The sequence below is a fragment of the Haemorhous mexicanus genome, chromosome 5 (genome assembly GCF_027477595.1).
Source record: "Haemorhous mexicanus isolate bHaeMex1 chromosome 5, bHaeMex1.pri, whole genome shotgun sequence".
Classification (NCBI taxonomy): domain Eukaryota; kingdom Metazoa; phylum Chordata; class Aves; order Passeriformes; family Fringillidae; genus Haemorhous; species Haemorhous mexicanus.
The window spans coordinates 67,224,037-67,247,232 of NC_082345.1; the positions used below are offsets into that span (position 1 = coordinate 67,224,037).

The 23,196-nt window shown below is 37.4% G+C and overlaps 1 protein-coding gene across 2 annotated transcripts in view; it reads right to left on the reverse strand.

Moving 5' to 3' along the window:
- Window positions 1–2,253: 2,253 nt before the first annotated feature.
- The window catches only part of SEMA3A (semaphorin 3A), a 244,878-nt gene continuing 223,935 nt past the window's right edge, over window positions 2,254–23,196 (reverse strand). For both annotated transcript variants that reach the window (XM_059847452.1, XM_059847453.1), the window contains 4 exons: window positions 17,791–17,948; window positions 13,643–13,710; window positions 7,803–7,945; window positions 2,254–6,561 (listed from right to left, as the gene is read on the reverse strand). In XM_059847452.1, the coding sequence (XP_059703435.1) occupies window positions 6,106–6,561; window positions 7,803–7,945; window positions 13,643–13,710; window positions 17,791–17,948 (825 nt within the window). In that variant the 3' untranslated portion in view covers window positions 2,254–6,105. The remainder of the gene's footprint in view (window positions 6,562–7,802; window positions 7,946–13,642; window positions 13,711–17,790; window positions 17,949–23,196) is intronic.

Genomic DNA, 23,196 nt, shown 5'->3' on the forward strand with positions numbered 1-23,196 from the left:
GATTCTATCTCCAATCCCACACAACTCTGTCCATGGGCTGTATCAAGCCAGATCCACCCGGGGGCTGATGCACATCTGGGAAATGTGCCAGAGGCCAGGGGCTGGGGCTGCCCCAGGTGTCCCCTTGCCTGCCCTGTCCTGGATGTGGGGGTCAGGCTCTGGCTGGCAGGTCCTCAGAGACCCCTTACTGCCCCCAGACCAGAAGCTTTCCATCCCTTAAAACTTCCTGACAGGAATCTTCTCGTATGGTACCTCATAGCTCAATGAAGACATGCTTTTTGCTGCCCACCAAGGCCTGATTTTATACCTGTGCATGAGAACAGGACGTTTGTAGGCCTAGTACTAACAGATGTCACAAGAGAAGCAGCTCAAGGAGGGCTGGTTGTCAGAAATGGGGTTCCTCAGGTGTGTTGAAGAAGAGAGTAACCTTCAACAAGGACTGTAGAAATCATATCATGACTTCTTCAGGTTAGTATTGAGGCAAGCAGAAGCCCGTTTCCTGAGGGGTGAAAATTGCTAAGAGAGACAGGGTAGTTGGCTGTCTTAAGCTAAGTGAAACTTTTTTCATTTGGATACTGCTTCACTAGAGCTTTGGGATTTAGCTCAGATTATCATGAAGCTCTCCAAAATGTCAATCTTTTATAAATTCCAGGACAAAAAGGTCTCAAATAAGGCCTCTTCTCCACAGTTTCTAGTTTTTCTATGAAGCTCTTCCAGCCTTTCAAGCAAGTATTTATGGGGAGCAAAGAAGCTGGCTGAATCACTATGACTCTGATCTACTTGTATCCTGTTACTGAGCATTCTAAGGATAATAGTTCCTTTGTTTTATGCTTTGGAAACAACATCATAACTTTGCCTGCCATAAATTGATGTTTGATGGGGAGCTCAGATATGACTTGTAAGGAAACAGAATAGTGTGTTTCAGTCTTCACAGAGGAAACATTTATAACAATTTACAGCCAAAGCCACCAAGTGCATTCAGAGATGTACTAGAATTACATCTAGAGCTTCAAATCCTTAAGAGAAAAGAGGATTTAATCTCAGTGAAAGCTGGCTGTTTAAATGTATATCTACCTATCTGTGCATTTGTATAAAAGAACATATAAACTTAACATCTGAAATGTTTCTTCTTTCCTCCCACTCATTGTCACTGAAGGTGGCCCCTAGGCATTGTACTCTCCTGGCAATGCAGAGTAGTAACAGAGGACACTCATTTTAGCTGTGCTCTGCAAGGGATTCCAGCAAAGGATACAGTGTGGCTGCATCCAGAAACAAAGCTCTTCCTCTGTATGTCTAAGCTGTGAGCTGGTCACAGAAATATAAAGTCACTGCTTTTGCAATAAGTGGATTCATGGTTTGCCATATTAATTTTGTCCTTTTTGTATTTGCAGCATCTTTTGTAGCCCACTGAGTTGCTTGGCTGGTGCTGAGGGCTTATTTGCAATTTCAGAAAACAGTAGTAACCATAAAATATCCTTACAGCATCCTTTTGGACCAGACTCCTCTATCCTTGCTCTACAGGAAGGAGCACGGGTGAGGCTGAATGGATTAGTGACAGCTCAGTACTACTGGTTGACTCTTCAGTTCTGTAGGTGCCAAATGGAAGTAATGATGCTTTCCTTCCTCCACTTCTTGTCTAGTGTATTCAAACTTCATGCTTTCCAGAACAGACATTTGTCTTATTAGCTGTTTGCACAATGCTTAGTTCCACAGCATATTACTTTTAGATGGAGCCCCTAAGCACTTCCAAACAGCTGCTAAGTTTACCTAAGGATACATGAGTATGCTGGTAAAAGACAGAACCTGATTTATTCCACTTGCTGTCTGTGCAAGCCAGTTTCCAAAGGGAAGCAGCATAGCTGTCCTAAGCCATTAGCATTGCACAGAGTGAAATTTCATCAAGTACAGCAACTTGCTCATATTCACATGGCTTCCAGGCTGATTTACAGTTTGGTTCATGGGCAGAGTGGAAAGTGGGAGTGTGTGTATGTGTGGCTTTATCTGCACAAGCTCAGCAGCTGTGCCAAAAGATAGGCTGAAGATAAGTTCATGTCTTTCATTTCAGGCTTATTAGTTTGTAGCCTTCAAAAAAGAAACAAAAAATGCCATTAATACTAATAGCAATCCTTGTGGCCTAATAAACAGAGCTCATACACATTGATAGCATTATATTGGCAACAATGCACTCCATATGCTCATGAAGGTTACAGGGCATATTTCTGTGTAAACAGTCAAGACACTGAACTTCAAATATTTGGAAGAAATGTTTATTTAACAACTGAATACATGCTAAAAGAAATAATTTACAGCAGCAGTTTCATTACACTTTCTCTCCAGTTTTCTAGTTCCCATCTGAATTGAAGTGATAAATACAGAAGTGGAATTATTTACTACCCAGTGAGGAATGCGTTTAAAGAACAAGCACACAACTCAGACACTGGTATAGCAAATAAACCACCTTATCACCTGTGTGGCAAAATCTTGCATTTTAATATTTTGCTGAACACACCGAAATGGAGTACCTCTAGATAACAGTACTTTACACTGTACCTCCTTACCTAGTCAAAAATATTTACATCTCTTTTGACTAATGTGTAGGTAGCAAAAACTGAACTATTAAACACATACCATTGATATTCACTAAATAATACATAAAAAGGAACAGTAAATGCGCATTCACATGCATTTAATTTAATTTTTTACATAGTGACTTTATTGGGTCATGAAGATTTAACTTTGTTTTGCAAGGATGCATGTTTTCTCAGTTTGATGTTATAGTTTAACATAACCATACAGTTTTTAGGAGCCATAGAACAAATTCCCATTTCAGTGATCTGTGCAAGTGCAAAGAGTATAAGAATAAGATTAAATATATTTTTGTTCCTTGCAGATGAATACCTTAAAACAATGAAAATAGATCTTTCTGGTTATAAATGAAATCCTTTATTTCTCTCCAGCTTAAACACAACTTTTTACTTACTTCTTCTAAAGTCTGTAACTATAGGTTTAAAGGGTTTTATTGGCCATTTACAGAAATACCATTTTAATCTTTATTTTCAAACTTTATGTTGCCCTTAACAATAATGACAGAAATGGGGGTATGAATCTTACTGAGGCTGCAGGGCATCTTTCTATACATTAATTCATTGAGGCCTATGCTTTTTGAAAAGGAGTTCATTTCACATCGGTATTAAATGTTGCTTTAACTTGACCATAACATCAACCTAAAAATAAAAAATTTCCACTGTTGGCTTGATCTTTTGCCCCCTTCTTTATATAAACAAATACAAAAACTTAAACAAGACTACTCATGTCAGTGAGGACTGGGCTGAAGTTTGTAAGATATGATCATATCAATTGTTCAATGAGACTGCCAGGTCAGAGTAAAAATGTTGCAACTTCCGTAATTTTGTTCCCACAGATTATCTTTTTCGGTATAGAAAAACATATCTTGGAATTCTGACTTTATTTAATATGTTTCCTCTTCAGGCATTGTGAAAGAGGATGGTTTTGGTTTGGTTTTTTCTAAGGAGTTTCTACAGAACCAGTTGCTATGAACATGGAAGAGAAAAAACATTACAAGGCAATTCCATGAATCTGTAAAAAAGGAAACAAAGTGATTTGGGGTCTATTGAAATCAATTCTAAATTTTCCCACTGAATGCTCTGAGGTTTATTTTAAAACTGTTTCCTTTTGTAAGAAAGAGTAGTGTAGTAACTAGATGGTAAACAACAGCCCTTCACAAGAGGCTAAAGAATGTTCTGCTATTAAAGTTAAATAATTCATTTGACAACAGTGCTCAGAAATTAACCATAAACTGAGTTGAAAAATTAATACTTCTGTACAGAAAAGTACATAGTTGAACATATGTTTTAATTCATCCAAATTCAGGACATCATGAAATAATTGGAATTTATCTGCATACTGAAGTTCACAAGAGTCAGGTTAAACATAAGAGAGACTTAAAGCTGCTTTAAAAAAAGATTCCCAAGTGCTTTCTTAAATCATGGCCCTACAGCTTTGTCCTAGCCTATTCAATGACTTTTTTTCCTGAAGAATTAAATGACAAAAAAATCCTGCAAGTTCATCCCCTCCAAAGAATTCAAAGGGGACTGAAGTAACTCAGCTGTTAGTGAAAATCCAATTTCTAATCCAATAGGCAAGAAGCCAAGGCTTCACTAAGCAGAAGGATACTTGAATTAGTGAGTGGCAAGGAGGCTGGGGCACATTGTGAGAAATGCTGGCACAGCAGTTGTGTTGTATTGTATCTGATAAAGCTGGTTGATAGTGTAGCAATAAATTGATAAATTAAATACCACAGAGTGAATAACAACAAAACAGATCAGTCATCAGTGCAGACACACTTTTATATAAAAGCTCCTTTAGCAAACTAAGGATTTTGTTCTAGTAATTTTCCCCACAATGACATTACTTGAAATTATGTCATTTACAGACTCTACCAAGATAAAATATGGGAGGCTGGAGAAAGATGATCTCAAAAGAACTGGACACCATAGAACTGGGGACCAAAGGCACATCTGTGCTGAGGTGAATAAATCCACTACTTATAACCCTAAACTGACACTCGTGATGCAAGTACATTGTCTGTTTTACTCTGTTGCTCTCCTGTATTTAGAATAAGACAGAAGTGCAGGACCAAATTTTCTGTTAGTATAAATTAGTCTTTAAGCTGAACTTCACCTATTTACCACTTCAGCAGATTTCACCCACTGGTAAAATTGTCCCTCGGGTCTTAAAATGGGGAGGTGGCTTTGGGGTTGTTATTTACATGGCCTAGTGCTGTTTCTGTGCATTTTGGTGATGTGGCCCACAGAAAGAACAGAGCACTGAGAGTCAGTAGTGTGGACAAATCTCTACCACAGAGCTGGGAACACAACTCCTTAAACCGAATGTGAGCTTTGCTCATGGATATATGACAGTCTATGAGCATCAGTATTTCAATATGAGCATTCACAAATATGAACCAAGAAAGCAAGAGTGTAATTAGCAGAGGGTATTTTAATGCTATTTGGTTTTTTAATTAAAAAAAATATACAACTGAAAATCAATGCTCTCCTCTCCATTGGTTCAATCTATAGCAAGGTATTAACAAGTTGAATAATTTCAAATACCATACTTAGAAAAACAGAATGCAGAATACTTCCATGCTATACAGTGACTTTCATGTTAAAATAGCCTAGTTTTAAAATTGCTTTGAAGTTACATGTCATATAGATTACTGACAGGGGAGGAGGTTAACTGCAGTGTGACCAGCTCCCCTGGAAGTCTTCCCAAACAAGAGTAAAGCAGTCATAATTGGAAGTTGTCTTTTTTCCTCTAATCCAATAATTAGAAAGTACAATATTTCTAAGACAAAAAGTCTAATCTATTTTAGAAAGGAGCTAATGTTTGCTGCATATTTTTTCATGGTACATTTAAATTATACTTTTAATAAAATACATCTTTAGATCAAAGCTGAAAGAAGTCATCAGTAGTAGGCCAGTGTACTCCACATTTTTTTCTTCCAGATGATGGATGGCTTATGTTGTTCAGATTTCCACAATCAATCTCATTCAGTTGTTGTTTTTTCCTCTTCTAGCACATATAAACAGGAGAACTGGTAGACAAAACAAGAACAAAATCCTTGTGTCCAATCACGTGTTTAGACGTTCATCAGCTTAATGAGTTCATGCAGTTTTATATAAGTCTAGAAATGGGAGTGCTGATGATGAAAGGTGGGGATTGTTTTTCTTTCCTGTAAGATGACAGCATGAAATACAATATTTTCTTTATAACTCCGTCAAAAGAGAAAGCAAAACTTGCCTGCTGAATACTTGCAGAAGTTTTTGAGCAGTAACCTAGGTCCAGGTGAGCTTTCATCCTTGAAACTCTGGTCTTCCTGGACTTAGAATCAGAGTGGAGAGGAAGGACTTGCTAGGAAAATTAGAAATGGATTTTATTTAAACCTAGTGGAAACTGTTTGAACTTTCCACTCTTGTAAACATCCACATAATGCCATGAAAAAGTTCATGAATATTGCATTTTTTTCCAGTTATCTGTCTATACAAGTTTCTACTTGGATGAGGTTCCTAGAGGTAATGTAGCTCAGACACTACGTGGTGCCCTCTCAAATTCATGGGTCCTCCTGTTTCTACCTTTTTTATTTTCTTGTAGGTGCTTCCACTTATTTGTGTTCACCTGCGAGTTGGCAGGCCTCTGCCGGCGCTGTTTGCGGTCTCTTTTCCAAACCTGCTCACAGAACTCATCCATGGAGTTGAGATTGGGGTGGTTGATCAACTGCATGAAGTCTCTGTACCAGATCTTTTGGCTGGGGGTCATGCTGTTGGTCGCATCCTTGATCTTGGAGCCATCACCATCTTCTTCTTTATGGAGCAGCTCTTCCAGGTGGTCATTATCGATCACCTCAAGGGTCACCTTGAGCAAGGTCTGCATGAAGCCGTGCTCCACAGCATGGCAAAAATAAACACCGGAGTCTCTCCGGTGAAGACTTCGTAGCAAGAGGCCCTGTTCTGTCCGGATCATGTGATCACCCACTTTTATCTGTTTTGGGAAAAAGTGGTAATTTCAATAGTTATTTTTTATGCATGTGCTACATTATCCTCTAACCAAGCTACTTCTTTATTACTGCTCCTCTCAACTGGTAAGACCTGGCCAAGAATGCCCAAACCCACAAAAATGGAAAACCCTTTGCCAGTCATCTGTTATCATGAAAGGCTCAAATATTTTGGAAAAACTGATATAAAGCCAAGAGTTTGGGGAATTAGGAATTTTACTCATTAGTAACTACTGCTGCTGAACACAGATCTGTTTCAACTATGTCAGATGGAGTTGCTGGAAAGATTACAGAAGATCTGAGCCTGTAATCAGCAGAGTACACATGGATTCATTTGGCTGTATTCCTGAGGTCTCATTATCTGTTAGTCAAATCTAGATCCATTTGCAGGAAAGGTTCTTTGTCTTCCTGTTGTTCCTTATTAAAAAAACCCTCGTGCACAGGAGTGGGTTCTGCCTAAGTGGAAAATTTACAAAAAAGCAACTAAGGATCAAATCTAAAAATTTTACTATTCAAAAACCAGTGTTCAAAATACATTTTTTTTCTGAATTAATGAATATCTACAATGGAACTTCATTCTCTAAATGCACATGCTGCTGCAGACAGAAAAGGCACAGACCTGTTTGCTGTTCTCTCATTGAGAATAAATTCTTAATAATTTACTACTTATTCAAACAAAACAAAAACATTTAAAGCAGCTCATGCAACGATTCTGAACATGCTTTAAATATATGTATGTATACTTACAAATACTTTAATGCAACAAAACAGTTTTTGTTCCCTAGCTTGACCTCCCTACCTACCAGAGTAGACTGTTCTCCTAAGATGTGTGTGACCTGGCTTGATAGGACTTGAACACTTGGGTGATTAATAACAAAAGAATGCCAGTGACAAGAAAAAGAAGAAAAATAAAGTATCAGCTTAGTGTAATGCAAACAGGGAAATAAGTGTTTCTGCCTCTCTGAATACTGTTTTTGATGAAAAGTTTCCATACTCTTGTGTCCATTACAGTTCTCAGTTCTTCATTCTGACTCTGTTATCTGCAGTCAAGTCTCAGAGCATGCAGCACATGGGATGCCCCTGCCAGAGTGTGTTTCACTCAAACACTGCAAATCATATATTACAGAGAAGTTCTGCTCAACTAAAATTATTCTGGGAAGGACTCAGACTGAAGTCTACTTTTATAGAGAAAATTAGTTGCATCTTTTTTTTGTTTTTTCTACTGTACCTCTTCTTTGCGATCATCGTTTTGCTTCTGGAATTGCCAGTAGACTACGGCACGCTGAGATTTCGGACTGCACTCAAGGAAAGTGCTGCTGTTCTCCACCCCATAGATAATCTTTTCCTCCAGGGCCTGACCACTTGGGTTATCTGTAAAGCATGAAAAAAAAAAAAAGAAAAAAAAAATTCCCATGAAACTTAACAACCCTTAATTGCTATGTAATTTTTTGGTTAGAATTTGGACTTCTTTAATGTGTTTAAAGATAAATAATTTTTAAAAAGTTTCCCCATATCAGTATACCATTTGAAAAATCTCCATCAATGCCTCTATCTTTGTAAGGACCCATGGTATGTTTTTTGGTTTATTGTTTTGTTGGGTTTTTTAAAATTGCATTTTAAATCCTAACAGCTGTTAACATCTCAATATGTGAAGTTAATGAATTTAATTGTGAAATTTTTGTAAGCCTCATTATTATTCATCAAGGAAAACATCTAGGACACGACAGGAATTTTTAATAGCAAACTGTATGCAATGAGAAAACTCAGGGTGTAGTTGCAGAATGTTTGTAAAGATGCCTCCTGGGCTCTATGGTCATAATACTTTAGAGCAAAGTAATAAAACATGAGGCTATTTAAAAGTAGAATAATGTGTTTAGATTATATGGCACTGCAGTTTGCTGAAACTGTTAATGACCAGGAATAATGTTTTTGAGGAAACGATCTTCAATTAATCATTTCCTCTCATACTGATATAATTTATGGAAATGTAAGGAGGTTAATAAACCAGACATTATGGAAGGGGAAAAAGAAAGTTAAATAAATTACTTCCTTTTGTAACAATAATGTTTCAAGATATTCATCAACTTGCTGGAAATATCACATAGCTATAGGACTTATATGGAATTTGATTCTTCTCCAATACCACAGAGGCTTTCAGGCATCATGTTTCAACTCTCCACCTTAGCTCTTTGAAATGCTGGTATGGACTTAAGTGGCAACAGAACAGTAATTCTGAAGAGTAGATGAGGAGGAAGGGGTGGGTAGGCTGCTGAACACTGTGTTGATCTCATGGGGTTTCCTGACTCCTTGCCATTCTTTGTCTTTCTTTCCATTTTTCACATTTGAAAAGTTTTTCACATTTTTAGCACTGTTTTGATATGCCTTAACAGGAAAATTATGTCTATTAAAAACCCTGTTTAAAGAGAAATCCTTTGTCCATATTTGTTTGCTCCCAACTGTGCCTGTCTCCTACTGGCCATGTTGTTTAGCAAACACAGGCTGTTTGTTAGATGGCTGTGACAAAGGTAAAAGTAAAATCGACTTATGCTGATACAGAATCACATGTGACTTTCAATAATGACTTTCAGCCCTGGGAGAGGATGGCAGAAGGGATGTGGAGCTGAATAAGGATTGGTGCTTGCCCAGTTATCAGAAAACATCAATGGCCTATTAACACTAAACAAATAGGAAATGCTTGCCTTCCTCTGCTAGGTTGTGGACTTTTTAACCAAGTGAGTTAAACGGGGTGTTCTATTAAAACCTGAGTGAAACAACTTTTATGACATCTCTCATAAACTATATTCCCATGAAGAATGTCAGTACAGCTGTGGGTCAGGAAGATAGGGAGCAGTGAAGGCATGAGTTAGAAAGCAAAGGAGCAAGAGAAGGGTAAAACAGCTATGATAGAATATAGCTAAGGTGGTGAGGTGGATGGAGCACAGGTGAATTTGTGTCGTTGAAACAGAGGAACTTGAAGTATGTGAAGAGATTAACTGAATAAAGATAGAAGTGATAAAAAAAGATTAGAAATAATAACTGATGGGTCCAGATTTAACACTGTGAATGGCTGACTGATGTACTGAACTCTTCTGTTTCAAGTCAGATGCTCTACTTAAGGAACAAAATTCACACGGCTGAGCAGGCAGCCAGACATCCTCACGCAGAGAAAAGCTGTTTGATATCTGAACTGGGATCCACAACAGACAGCACACACAGGCCTTCAGCATAAGACAGTAGAAAATATCCCCTTTTGTAGCCTGGGACACATATGTTACTGCTCCAGTGATGTGTTTCTGGGAAACAGTGATTTACAGGCTTCCATAATAAAGAATGATAACACAGGGATTTCACCCTAGGATGCACGATCTGTGTCAGTTCCTCTCCCAGGCTCCCATCCTCAACAACAGCAATCCAAGAGTTTGGGTATTTGTATTGGAAGTAGGAATATCAAGTCAAATTTCTAAGCCTAAGTGAACTGTGGGTCCTCATCTCCAGCAAAAGACAATTTAACCAGAAGATTACTCATTAGGGGACTGGTATCTCCACTTCATTATATTTTCCTGAACATGACTTAGCTCAAGTGAACTACACAGGGGTAGAGCACATGTTACACTGCTCTCATTAGATCCAGGGGAGGCAGTTTTCTAAATCGTAAATATCAGTCAAAAGGACAAACCCAGGTATTTGGTAAAAGTCCTATGGCCCATGAGCAACAGGATGTTTTGAAGTATATAGAGAAGTTTATGCTGGAAAACTTATGTACCTAGAATGTTCTTAGTATCTAAGAATCTAGTAATGAGTTTTGTTAGAAAATGTGCACTCTGGCACCATTTTAAATTTCTGTTTCCTTGGATCTGGTCTATGACATTCTAGTGTGCTAGAGAACACCATGGAAAGTGGGTGAAGTCCTCTTTACACTTCTTCATAGCTATAGAAAACACACTATGGGTGACAGACACACAATGAGAGAGGAAGCCTTTGAGAGAGCCTTCAATTTCTATTTCCATTATTTGAAGGAGCAGAAGGCAGGTACAGAAATGTCTATGAAGTTCATGTAATATTGAGCACATGAAGTGCAAGAAAGTAAGCAGTGATGGAATAATCTGAGGATCAGAGTGAAGCTTTGGGACTGAGAAGCTGATGAGACTGGATGGAAGAATGAAAATCTAAGAAGTTCAGAAAAGCAGCTGGAGGAATGAGAAAATTATAGAAGTCATGAAGTTGGTAATGAAATTCAGCCCAAAATCCTGTCTGAAAGCAGTAATTCCCAAAATGAATCCAACAGCAGTATCAGTTTACTACCCTGATAAATATCCTTTAAGTACATAATTTCTGACATAACCAAAGAAGTATGAAAGGCTAAGTACTTCTACCAAGATTGCTCTGCAGATGAATGAATCTCACAATACAGTTTATTTCACAGTGATTCTTTGAACTTCCCCTGGGATAAACCATGTTTAAAAAAAAAAAAAAAAAAGCCTCTTCTTTAACAAGTTCTTCTTCAGAAAATCCCCAACTTTATTATTGCTTGATAGCTCTAGTACGTTACAATTTATGTAACATTTTCCTTTAGCTGTCACAAAGGTGACCACACTTTTGGATTTAAACATTAATGTCTGGGGAAACAGTTGCACAGTGAAGGATCCTCAGCTGTCTCTAAGGTTGCAGTGCAGTCACTTATACATTTGCACCAAAGAGCACCTGAAAACACTACATAAACCTTATTAAAAATATTATTGCTTCAGACTGATTGCAAAGTTGGTTTCTGCAATTTCTGCAATGTCCTTAAAACTTATACACTAAGATAATTTTTTTTTTTCATGATTTTGTTAGTTCACATGGAGAATCAATTGGCACTTCCTGTAAATTATTCTGTAGACAAGTAGTAAAATAAATTAATTTTAAGGGGTTTTTTTGGCAGTAGACAAAACCAATTCTTCATCTGTTTTACAGGGAACCATCGGTTACAAACAAGGAAACAACTCAGCATAAGTTGGTATAGGAAATTTATAGGCCATGAAGTCATCTGTACTATGTATGATCATGCATAAATGGCAAGTAAAAAGAGATGAAATAGATTTACAACTCAAGTGATTTAAAGAAAATTTCTTTTAAGACCAATCTAAACCATTCATTAAGTATTATGACTGTGTATCCTTCAAGTCTAGGATCCAGAACTGCATTTCCTCACTATTTTTTGTAACTTACTGATCCTTCTAATGCTGTTGTGTTTTATATTTGCTCTGCTCATTTTGACAAAACTGTACTAAAATTCATTTTGATCAGGTGTACCATATAATAACTTTGTCCAGACCTTGAGTTCTCATGATTGTATCAATGAAAAAAAACCTGCATTTCTGGATTACTGTGAAACTGGAATACTCTCTTCTCTTTGGACAGAAAGTGCCTTTTTCAGAAAAATATGCTTACCAAATATGGGAAGATATAAACCCAAAGTATTTTGAAATGCTTTTTGCATGTATGAAAATAAAGAACAGACCTACAGTTGTATAAAGCACAGCTAGCAAAAGTTATAGGGCATTAAAATAAACAGACCTGTGATAGTAGACCAGTTTATAGGTTTGGTTAGGAGTAAAATGTTCAGAGAGTAAAAACGTGAAACTAAGAAATGCTTCTGCTGGTATTAAAAAAAATGTTTAGCACCTGGTGAAACTTTCCTATTCTGGAATTGAAAATCTCATTCCCAATATAAGGATGGTCTTATCTTCACTGCATAAGTATTACCTGATATCATGCAATAAGGAATTTTGTGAGCTTTCTACTAATCACAATTGACTATTTCAAATTTGAACTAGTTCTACATTCATGAGTTCTCAAAATGTTACAACTACATACTGATCAGAGTCTATTTGTGTACTTTTGAAACTCCTTTTTCCCTCTGAGTAACTTGGCCTGAATCTGACAATCAGAAGTAAAAAGAAAAGCCATAATAATGTCAGCTCTGAGTTTCAAATGACTGAAATGAAGATAGAGAAAACTACTATTGGTAGTGAATTACAGCTAACACAAAAGTAAAATTTAGGACTATTTATAATTTTTGCTATTACTGGAAGGACAAGAGGATTTTGAGGTATCTCCATTTTCAGTCACCTCCTTGTTTTCCCAGTGGTTTAACCCAGAGATTAGGTCAGTGGGTTAGAGCATGGTGCTAATAACACCACGGTTTAGGGCTCGAGGATCTCTGTATGGGCCGTTCAGTTAAGAGCTGGACTCGATGGGAGTCCAGCTGGACCCTTCAAACTCAGAATATTCTGTGTGGAAAGTTCCTGTAGATGTGCCACAATCATGAAAAACACTTTTTTCCAGCAGAGGGAAGCATTGCCTAAGTATTCCCTTCCCTTACAGCAAAATGGACATTTTTAATTTTCTGAGTGAAGGTCTTCTGAAAAGTTTGGCAACAAATCAGTAACTGTGAGAAGTTTGTCAGTCAAACAAGTCAGAAAAGGAAGCTGATCAATACACTGTGAAAATGAAACAGCTGACTAAAAAAGCAAACCAAAATACATCTAAGAAAACTCATGCTGAAAGCACATGGGGATATGCCTGCTGCAAGAACATCCCAGTCTTCAGAGCTTTCAGTGTGGCATGTACAATGAAGGTCACTCCATATTTTAGTTACAAACACATTTAGTTTGTAATTTGATTTTGCTATTATCATCTTATGTGAACTATGTACAGCAACATGGACATATTTCTTGATGTCATGAAGAACATACAATTCTTTTTTGATATAATATGCCTACTGTGATGGCATGGTATTATCAGGGAAGAGAAGCAGGAAAATTAAAATGCTTAAACTGTTTATTTGAGGAAAACAAAAAAAAACCCCAAAAAAACCAAAAAACCAAACCCAAATAGACTTCAGTGTCTGATCCAGGCCATTGTAAGCTATCTAAATTGGGATAATTATGTATTACATTCATCTTTTGCAGATGTTCCAGACACTTGTCACCAACAAATCATTCACATGCTTCCTATCCTACTCTGTGCAGAGCCTGTAAATTACATACAAATGAGCTGCACTTCAGTGGTGCCCCCATGACTCACTGTGATGCTGCAGGTCTGAGCAGTGGGTGAGCGGGTCCCCGTTTCGGATGTCTTGTCGTCTGGTGCGCCTGCAAAGATCCCATTTGAAATCTGTTAGTGCCCTTCCCAGTGCTCAACAGCAACAAATGGAACATTTCTGTAATTACAGAGGTCACAAGTGCACCTAAACAACACTAGGAAGGAAATTATATTGTTAGTATTATATTCTGTGCATTATCATTTTGTAGACTCAGGCTTTATTCTTTCAGGTGAAGTCTCCAGAAACTGGTGAATACAGGCCTCTTGCACTGAGATACTAAATAAATAATGTTCAATGCTAATTATTAGTTTTAAATAAATACCAAAGAAAATAAAAGATGAAGTTTGTTTTAACTGTGTGGGCAATACTGGTCAGAGATAAATTCATTACTTGATTCACAGATACAGGGACTGCTGATGGATTAGAATATATAGCATAGAGTTTAACATGCTTGAAAACATGTATTTGAAAACACATTTGTCCACGTACAGAATACTTTGAGCATTGCAGCATCTTTTAGATAGATGAAATGGTAAGATGGGTGCCTTTGAAAGAATGGCAAAGTGCTGTATTTTCTATAAAATTTAAATTAAAAAGCATAGATCATTTCAGCTACCATGGGTTTCACCGAAACATTTCTGATAAAATCTTTTACAAAACTGTTCTAAATTGTCTTTAGAAAAAACAAAAACTTGAAAAGAAAGATTTTGAAATGCCATTTTTTTTTTTTTATATTCTTTTGTAGCTTGAGTGTGAAGTCTACCTTTGATTGAATATCTTTTTAACTCAGTATATTCTTCTCCCAGTTTGAATTCTACTGGCTCTTTTGAAAAACATGTTGATCTGTGCTAAAAAAAAATGTTGTATTTCATTGAAGAGAGCTTTTTAATAGAGTTTTGTTTTGCATGTGTTTTTCTGTCTTTGTCTGCTCCTAGTTTTGTTTCAATAGCTGTGACACAAAATTCAACCCAGCCAAAGAAAAGCGTTTCATATGAAAAAGAAAGAAAAAAAGAACCAGGCAAACAAAGATGTGTTTCAAGTGCGAGTACTTTACTTTAGGAATCAGAGAAAGCCTGAGGGCTTGCAAAATTAGAGGAGAACAAAGAGGATTAGGCTGCTGAACAATGCTGTGATTTCAGATTATGGTATCCAGCAACGGATATGCAAAAGTCAAGTAGCCTTGTAAAAAGCCCTGTTGGTCCCTCCCTTGTGACAACAGCCCACATTTTTAAAAGCCATTGTTCTGCGGCAGAGACCACGTTTCTTCTCCACACCAGCCCTATTTGCAGGCTCTCACTAACAGCCCAGCATCAGCACATACCAAAGTTCTCACAGAGGCACAACTGCGCAGCTGAGTCCTCTTGCCTGAAAGATTTTAACAGTACTCTTTCCACTGAAACCTACTGAAACGCTAAACCTGAAACTAATTACATCAAGCACAGCAACAGCTTTCTTTCTTAGGGAAAAAAAAAGGTAGATGAGCATTTTATACATATTTTTCTGAATAAAAACTTCTTTAGAATTATGAGTTAGGACATCTTAGGACACTTTAGTAAGAAGGAATCTTCTGCTGAATGATGTATGATTAAAAATGCACGAATCATAATTTCCAATATCATCATATTATTCATTACCAATGACAAAATCACACCCAAGATATAAGGAGCCATAAAATTTTGCTACCCCTTCCTAAATTTTGAAACAGCATATTTGTAGATACAATTTGTAAAAAAGAAGTCTGTGGAAAGACTCATATTACTGACAATGGAGTTTGAATGAAATGTTTAGTTGGGATTTCAGGAAAATGTTGCTCATATCACCATTGTATCAACACAATGATTTATGAAATATGAACCAGAAAACATCTGCATGGGGTAAAGTGAAGGGGTCACACTACAGGAGCTCTGAACTGTCATTTAGACTTGTAAAATGCACAAAGAAAGAAAAGCAAATAAAATCATGGCTTATAAAATCTCATAAAAAAAAAAAAAGCAGAAAAAGAAACAAAACAAAACCCAAAATTCTGAACTCATCTATCAGTAAAACATCTGTACAATTGCCTCAGGAATCCATTTCCCCAATATTTCTGGAGCCTAAAATTACAAGAATTTATTATTAGGAAAATGTTGATATTTGAGCTGTTTCCAGCAATGCTGATTTTGTCATCAATGCATTCCAAGCTGACTTGAGGCAATGGGTACAGGAGGTACCAGGTGAACAGAGCATCCTCTCTCCTGAGGTGAACACACCTCTACTCTGCTGCTGCTGCCAAGGGAAAACTGGGGGCAAGTGGCAGAGACAGCAGCTTTTTCTTATGCATTTTTTAGATCCCAGCTTTCCAGCACTAACTTTTTCTTTCACAGTGGCCTCCAGAAGAATATATTCTGCACCCCAAGTTTTTCCTGTAGCTGTGCAACCCAGTTTGGCCCCAGTAACCCCCACCCCTTAATTCCTGTAAGAAGAGGTCCCAGTTACTGTACCCCTGGTGGCAAGGTGAGCTCCACCTGCAGCAGTAAGCTGGAGAGATAAGGAACAGACAAAGAGCCCTATTTCTTCCACCAGTGTAAGGATTATGTGCTCTATGGATCTTGAGATTGGCTGGGGGTAGAAATGCGTGCTAGAAATGCTGAGAAAAGACGAGGTTCAGGGATAGAGAGGAACAGAAAACAGTGATTCAGTGACTCCTGATCTTACTGTCTCCTTGAGCTCAGGGGCAATACTCAACCGTATGGATTTCTAATACTAAAGAACTTTTCAGAACAAATCAGTCTTTCAGACTCTCGTTGAAAACTTCACTGTTCCCTCTCCTTTCCTTCCTCTTACAGAGAAACCACAATGCTACCAGCAAAAAAAAAAATTTAGCCCATGTAGCTGAGAAAATTTGACTGGCTCTTCTCTGGGGATGGCTTCTTTATTTTCTAAAGAATTTCACAAAAAGCTTTTTTCCTCTTAACTCCATTTCCTGGTGCAAAAATAGAAGCTGATGTTCCATGAGCAGCTTTTGTCATCAGTATTTGTTTAGGATACACTGTAATGCAAACCTCAAAATTTTAATTCTCTCCATCTGAAATGTCTGTGACACTTAGTCAACTTCTCATCCTTTACCACATTTCATCTCCCTCAAGAACCAATCAAAACCTGGAATTTGGCATTCTGACACTCTCAACTAAGTATTTACTACAATTAATTTCATGTATATAAACTCCTCTGTATATAAACCCTTGGATTCTTTGTTTCTTTATACGTGCAAGATGTCTGGCACATTCAATTTAATGTGAGCACTATTTAATCATTTTACTTAATTTATCAAGGGAATCTCAAACTACACCAATGTCTGCTTCTACTTGCAAATGTTTACCTGTTCAGTTATTTCTGATTTCTACTTCAATAGCCAGGAGCTCTTCACTAACTACTTTGTGTACTTTTAGAGAAAGCGTTTCAAACATAAGAGGAAGCAAAGAAATAAGTACTCTAAACCTTCAGATCAGGCAACTAGACTTGTAAACTTTTGATTAAACTGTTATTTTTGATTTGGGGAGTCAGCTTTCCACCAATGTTTGCATTGCAAAGCCTTCAGCAACAGTGCAGAGGGACTGTAGAACAGTGGTTGTTCTGATCCGGCAGCACCTGGACACACATCAGCACATGCAAGTTATACTTTTAAATAATAAAATAATGTTGTATATCACTAGAAAAGATATGTTTCCATCAATGTCCAAAAATTTTAGAAGTATTTCCCTTGAATCAGAATTCATGAAAATGCAGGATAATTTCCTTGGGCAAGTAGTGATTTTTTTTTGATTTTGAGTCCCCTCATTATGATAGAGAAAATGAATTTTTTCTTTTTTGCTGTTTACCAATGAATATAAAGTTAGGAGCTAATTTCAGTGACAACTCTTGTCTGAATGTTTCTTACAGGAGCTTTTTAAGCCAGCCCAACAAGTAGCAGTGGTCACTTTAAATCAACCAAGACTTCATATTGCACGTAGCTCCCACAACGATGTTTTCTTTGGAAGAGAAAGGGCTCCAGTTAACCATCCCCTAGAAAATCTCCAAAGCCCTCTGGTCATACTGAGACCATCAGTTAAAACAAATAGCAAACCATGCAGACATCCAGGACTGTCCCTACCTCTTGGCAGTGGGGAAGTAACGTGAGCAGGAGGAGCCATCCCAGGCACAGTAAGGGTCCCTTGCAAGGCAGCACTCAGCACAAGCTTTTCCATACACATCACAGCGGTGCAAAGGAAGCTGTGAAACTCCAGTGGCTGAGCCAATGTAGAGCTGTTGCTGTTGTAAAAATTAAAAAAAAAAAACCACAAACAAACAGTTAAAAAAATATTGCAAATTACAATTTTCTTTTTCTAGGAAAGCATAAAAATGTTATATAGTCATCTGTTAGGATCATTTAAAATACAATAAAGGATCATGATCTTGATGCATGCTAAAGGAATGAGAACAGAATTGTCCCCAGGGTAAAAAAATCAAAGAGGAAAAACTTTATTTTTTCACTAAGGTCTTGGTGGGTTCCCTAAACAAAAAGAAAATTAAAGTGCTCTTCCATTTTTCCTTTTGTATTCAGATCCTCACACTGGGAAAACACCCAAAGTCAGTGACAGAATGCAATGGAGAACATGCTTTTGAATTTGAACAAAAAGAAAACCTTCAACATAGATTTCCTAAGCATTACCTCAATTTATGCATGTGAGGAAGAAACCCAAAGTAAATTATTTCTGACTGATGCTACAACATTTCAGTTTGGAAGTGGAGCTATGCATGCAATTCTTTGCACGCCTGGTAATTCCAATGTTTTGTACTCTTTTCTATAAGTCATAATTTAACTGGAACATATCTTTAATGAGGGGAGAGGTTTTGTTTTATTTTGGATAAACACCAGTGTTGAGTAGAAGATGCAGTTCAAATGCAGAAATAAATAAAAAAAACATGCATGCAAAATGAAATACAGCCTTGCATGGCATCACAATAGAATATCTTGTCTCAATTTCCTCTCTGATATCAAATTCATGTGGTCCACTAGGGAAGTTTGCCCCAGAGGGATATTAGAAAACTGAACTGATCCCATGTGAAAGTCCAAAGAGAGATAGTTCAGATTAGGAATAATTCACAAAGAAAACAAGTATTAGTGGGATGAACACTAAATAAATAGACACAGAAATTCAAGGGTATAATCCTTCTGGTTTGGAAACACTGACATATTGCTATCTAACCTTGACACTCAGCACCCACAGTGGACCGATGAATACCTGTCTTCAAGGTCCTACTCCAAGCAGTTCAATGAAGAAAATACAAATTTGTTTTCATTTTTCTTTCTTTGAAAACATAGAGGTGGTGTGAAAATAAAGGATTTCAAGAAATGTTATCAAAATTCTTCATGTCCTGCATGGCAGTGTCCCAGAGGCACCATTTTCAGGGAATTCAGGGATGGAAGCTGGCAGTGGTCACCTACCAGCTAGACATAATGAGCACTGGATAACAGGAGATAGCAACACCAAAAACACTCATAAGAGGTGTTGTGTTAACTTCTTTCAGAGACAGCAGCTTGGCAGTTTATACAGCCATATTAATTGTAACAGAAACATCCCGTGCATTTATATAAACACCGGTATTTTCTCAAGGAACATATGACAAGGAAAGCCCCCAAAGGAAAATTCACTGGCAGATTGAGAACTAAACCCTTTCTAAGCAGCTGCTTCCATCTATTATAGTTTCATAGCTGGGTTGTAAACCCACATTCTCCAGGCAAAAATCTCTGACCACACAGGGCTTTACACAAAGCCTGAACTGTACAAACCCATCCCAGTCAGTGTTGTAGCCTTGAGAAGAGAGGACAGGCAACAGACATGATGAGCTGCTGCTCTCTAACTGAAGGGACTTAATCAAGTACCCACCTTAGGGCTACATCCTGCAGTAAAAAGAGCAGCAATTCAAATCTTAGGTGACCTAACTGCTTCTCAAGGGAAGCCTCTTCTCTTTACTGATTATGGAGGCAGCATAGGTCAAATTAGAGCTTCGGCTAAGTATCTTAAATGTCCAGATGGTATTGATCTGAGTCCTGTGTAATTGGGGCATTAATATCTGTATAAGCATGTAGGAACGTGTGGTGCAGCTAATATAAAAATCAACCCAGAGAATGCACATGGGAAAATAAAGAATGGTCTAATGGTTTCCTATGTACCTCTGTAACCAATTTTATTTTGCAAAAATCCCCTCCCTGATTTCTAATAAATGTCTTTAGAATTAAAGAATGACCAGAAACCCAAGAAAAAAAAAAGAGGCCAAAATAGGGTTACTTAAAAACTATATTCCTTGTAGATAAGTTCATAGCTCAGCCAGTGAACTGCAGCATATGTTTCAGGTGCTGAACAGCCTTAAGGCTGCTGCCTCGTTTGCTGCTCTTCTGATCATTGCTTAGACTCCAGCTGGTGATCTTTATTCTGGACACTAACAGTATAAAAAATCCAGGCAGTATGAAATTCAGAAAATAGAAATAGAATTATTTGCATCAATGGTCTGACCTTACTTTGCCATACCACAGTCAAACTGCCTTTTCAGCTGTCTCTTCCAAGACATTGTTAATTTAACAAATGAGATTATCAGATTAAACCAGAGAGTAAAAAAAAAAAAAAGTTGTCCTCTAAAAATTCTTGCACAAGTATCAGAACTCAAGAAAAACTGAGGAGACTAATATTTTAAGCAATCCAGCAGTTTCTGTAGGCCCCACAGTGCTGCCCAAAAAAGCAGCCTTTCCCTAGACAAAGTCGGACAAAGGGATAACAGAATGCAGAAAATTTAATGCTCAAGAGGAAGAACTTCAGCAGAATTTTTAAAGGAACTTTAGGGAGCATGAGATTCAAGTACAATTTGGTTAATTTAATGTCTTGAGAAGTAATGCAGAATAGTTCAGCATGCTGTTTAAGTGCTATATCTATTTTGAGCTGGTCTTTTCTATGTGCTCACTATGGACAGAAATGTTGATCTCTGAATAAAATTCAGTTTTTGGTACTATAAAAGTAGTCACTAAGATATTTCTGAAGGTGTCTGCCTTGCCTTTGCTTGAAAATCTTACACAAGAGAAACAAAGCTCTTTGTAGCAATTCACCAGACAAGGTGAATTGCTCAGCCAAGAATATTCTTGTCCGTTTTCCATGTCACCAGAAATCCAACAGCTTTTTGAAGGAGCATCACAAAGCTGACCCTGAGAAAAAGGTGAGAGGTTGCTCTGCAAAAAGTCACCTTTTTGGCCTGCTTCCATGCTTGTAAGGGAAAAATTATGGAGCTTCACCTGGCAGGCTCAAAGCCAAGAGGTACCATGTCTCCCACAGTACTGTGAGCTGAGGCAGCTGCAGGGTGTTGCAGTGGCCCAAGGATGCTCTGAAAGTTTGTGCCTATTGCTAACAAAGCATAAACTGTTTAAGTGATAAGGTTACAAAAGCCCAGGACTCAACACAATCAGGAGGAATGTGTAGCTTAGTGAGAAAATGTAGACACAAGTCCTGTGAGTTAAAGATAGCAGAGTGGAGAAAGAATGTATTAAGGCTTAGTCTTGCACATAAAAGCTGAATTTACTCATAAGCCACTCTTGCTCAAGGGCCAAATGCAGCCTCAGAGAGAAGAGAGAGACAGGAGCTATAGAGCTTAATATAATTTAAAACCTAAGCTAAGTTCTGCTCCTGAAGAATTTGTAGATTTTGGTCTTTAGGAAGAGTAATTTGTAACATAACGTATTGGCATGATGGCAAAAGAGGTAGCTTTGAACCACCAGAGTAGTAAAACATTTAGAAATAAGGAGAAACTCCATGTACCATGTTTTTATAATTGGATGAAAGATTTGTTAGTGCAAAAACAAAATGAAGTGATTATTTTTAAGGCATTCAATAGAACATACTGGTTTTACTATTTACATTTCATGCTCTGGCTTTCCACAATGCATAGAATTATCGTGCTGTTTATACAAAAACCATCCTGCTTATCAGAACACAATGAAGAAAGTGTTTGAGTTATAGAACTACAGTATTTTTAAATCATAAATGTAAAATGGAAACATGTTGCCATATACTTATTTCATACATACTGCCAAAAGCTTGTCATAGTGTATCATGATTCTGTCATTTTTAGCCTGAGGCTGGTGATTTTTCATGAGTTTTACTCTGCCTGAATAACTTGTGGTTTATGCTCTTTTTTAGCTTCAGACAATTTTAGCAGTGTAAATTTGTTTTCAGAAAACTCAGGGAAAATTGTAATCTCTCCTGAATAACTAAAGATGCTTTGGAGGAAAAGCTGTATGAAAATGCATGGTCAACTTTCAAATACGATTGGCTGCTCTAAGGGAATGTACTTATAAAAATAATCCAAAGCAGAGCATTTTGGTATGATGTGGACATATATACAACTTGACAGGTCTGTTTTTAAATATCCCAGTATTCAATAGTATCTTTCTCTTTGTCCTGCCATTTTTGCTGATTTAGGTGGTAAACCGCTAGAACATTGTCCCCCCCAAACATTTTCTGTCAAATACTTGAAGGCTTTCAGACAACTTTCCTAAAGACAGTGAATTCAGAGTTAAATATGCAGCATTTCAACTATAATATTGGCCTCTGTCCATTACAGAATGAATTTGACTTCTGTTTAATAATGTATAGAGTGGGGTAGAATTAACTAAATTTTACTTATAACATGCACAATTTTTAGTGCACCTAGTCCTGAAAGTTATACCACATCTCCTCTTTCCTGACAATGACATGAACGAAAAGAAGTTCCTTTTATTTACCAAATTAGCTTCCAGATCAGCACATATATGAAAAAGAAAAAAAAAAAAAAAAAAGTAAGTTTGACACTACATTTTATGTCTCAGACTCTTGAGACAGGAAATGACAGGAAATGACAGTGGCTGGGATACATCCACCTAATTCCAGGCAAAACTGGGAGACAGGCCCCTAATACTCACTTCATTCCTGGACTGCAAACCAATGTTCTTTGCACAACCACATAATTTATCAACTGCTTCAAAAATTTGCTTAGAAATGCAGGAATCACCTTTACTGTAAGTCAGACAAAACTTTACCTCTATCCATCAAGAAGCTCAGTTCATTTTAGTTATGGTCTCATTTTACAGCACATATCTTTTCTATAAGCAGTTAGCTATTAATGCACTCAACAGAAAGTAGGAAATATAAATTTTGGAGTGTGAAACCCTTATCTTAACCACATCACTGAACAAGAAGGCCATGGAAAATTTGGACTGCATCAGATCTGTTGATCTTTTGTTAAAGCCGAATGACGCAATGGAATGGATATAGGACAGAAAGACAGCAGGATGTCTCATTTCCATCCTTTGCTTTCACCATCTGCATTTTGTACCAGACTATTCTACAGTGACTAGAACTAGTCCCATTAAAGAAAGACACCAAGTTTGGCCACTCCTTTTGAACAGTCTCTCTGTTATGGGAGCATTCTATAATGTGGACATTTTTTTCTTTTTTCTAGAGAGTCACCAGACAGCTGGTTAGTTTGCACTTAG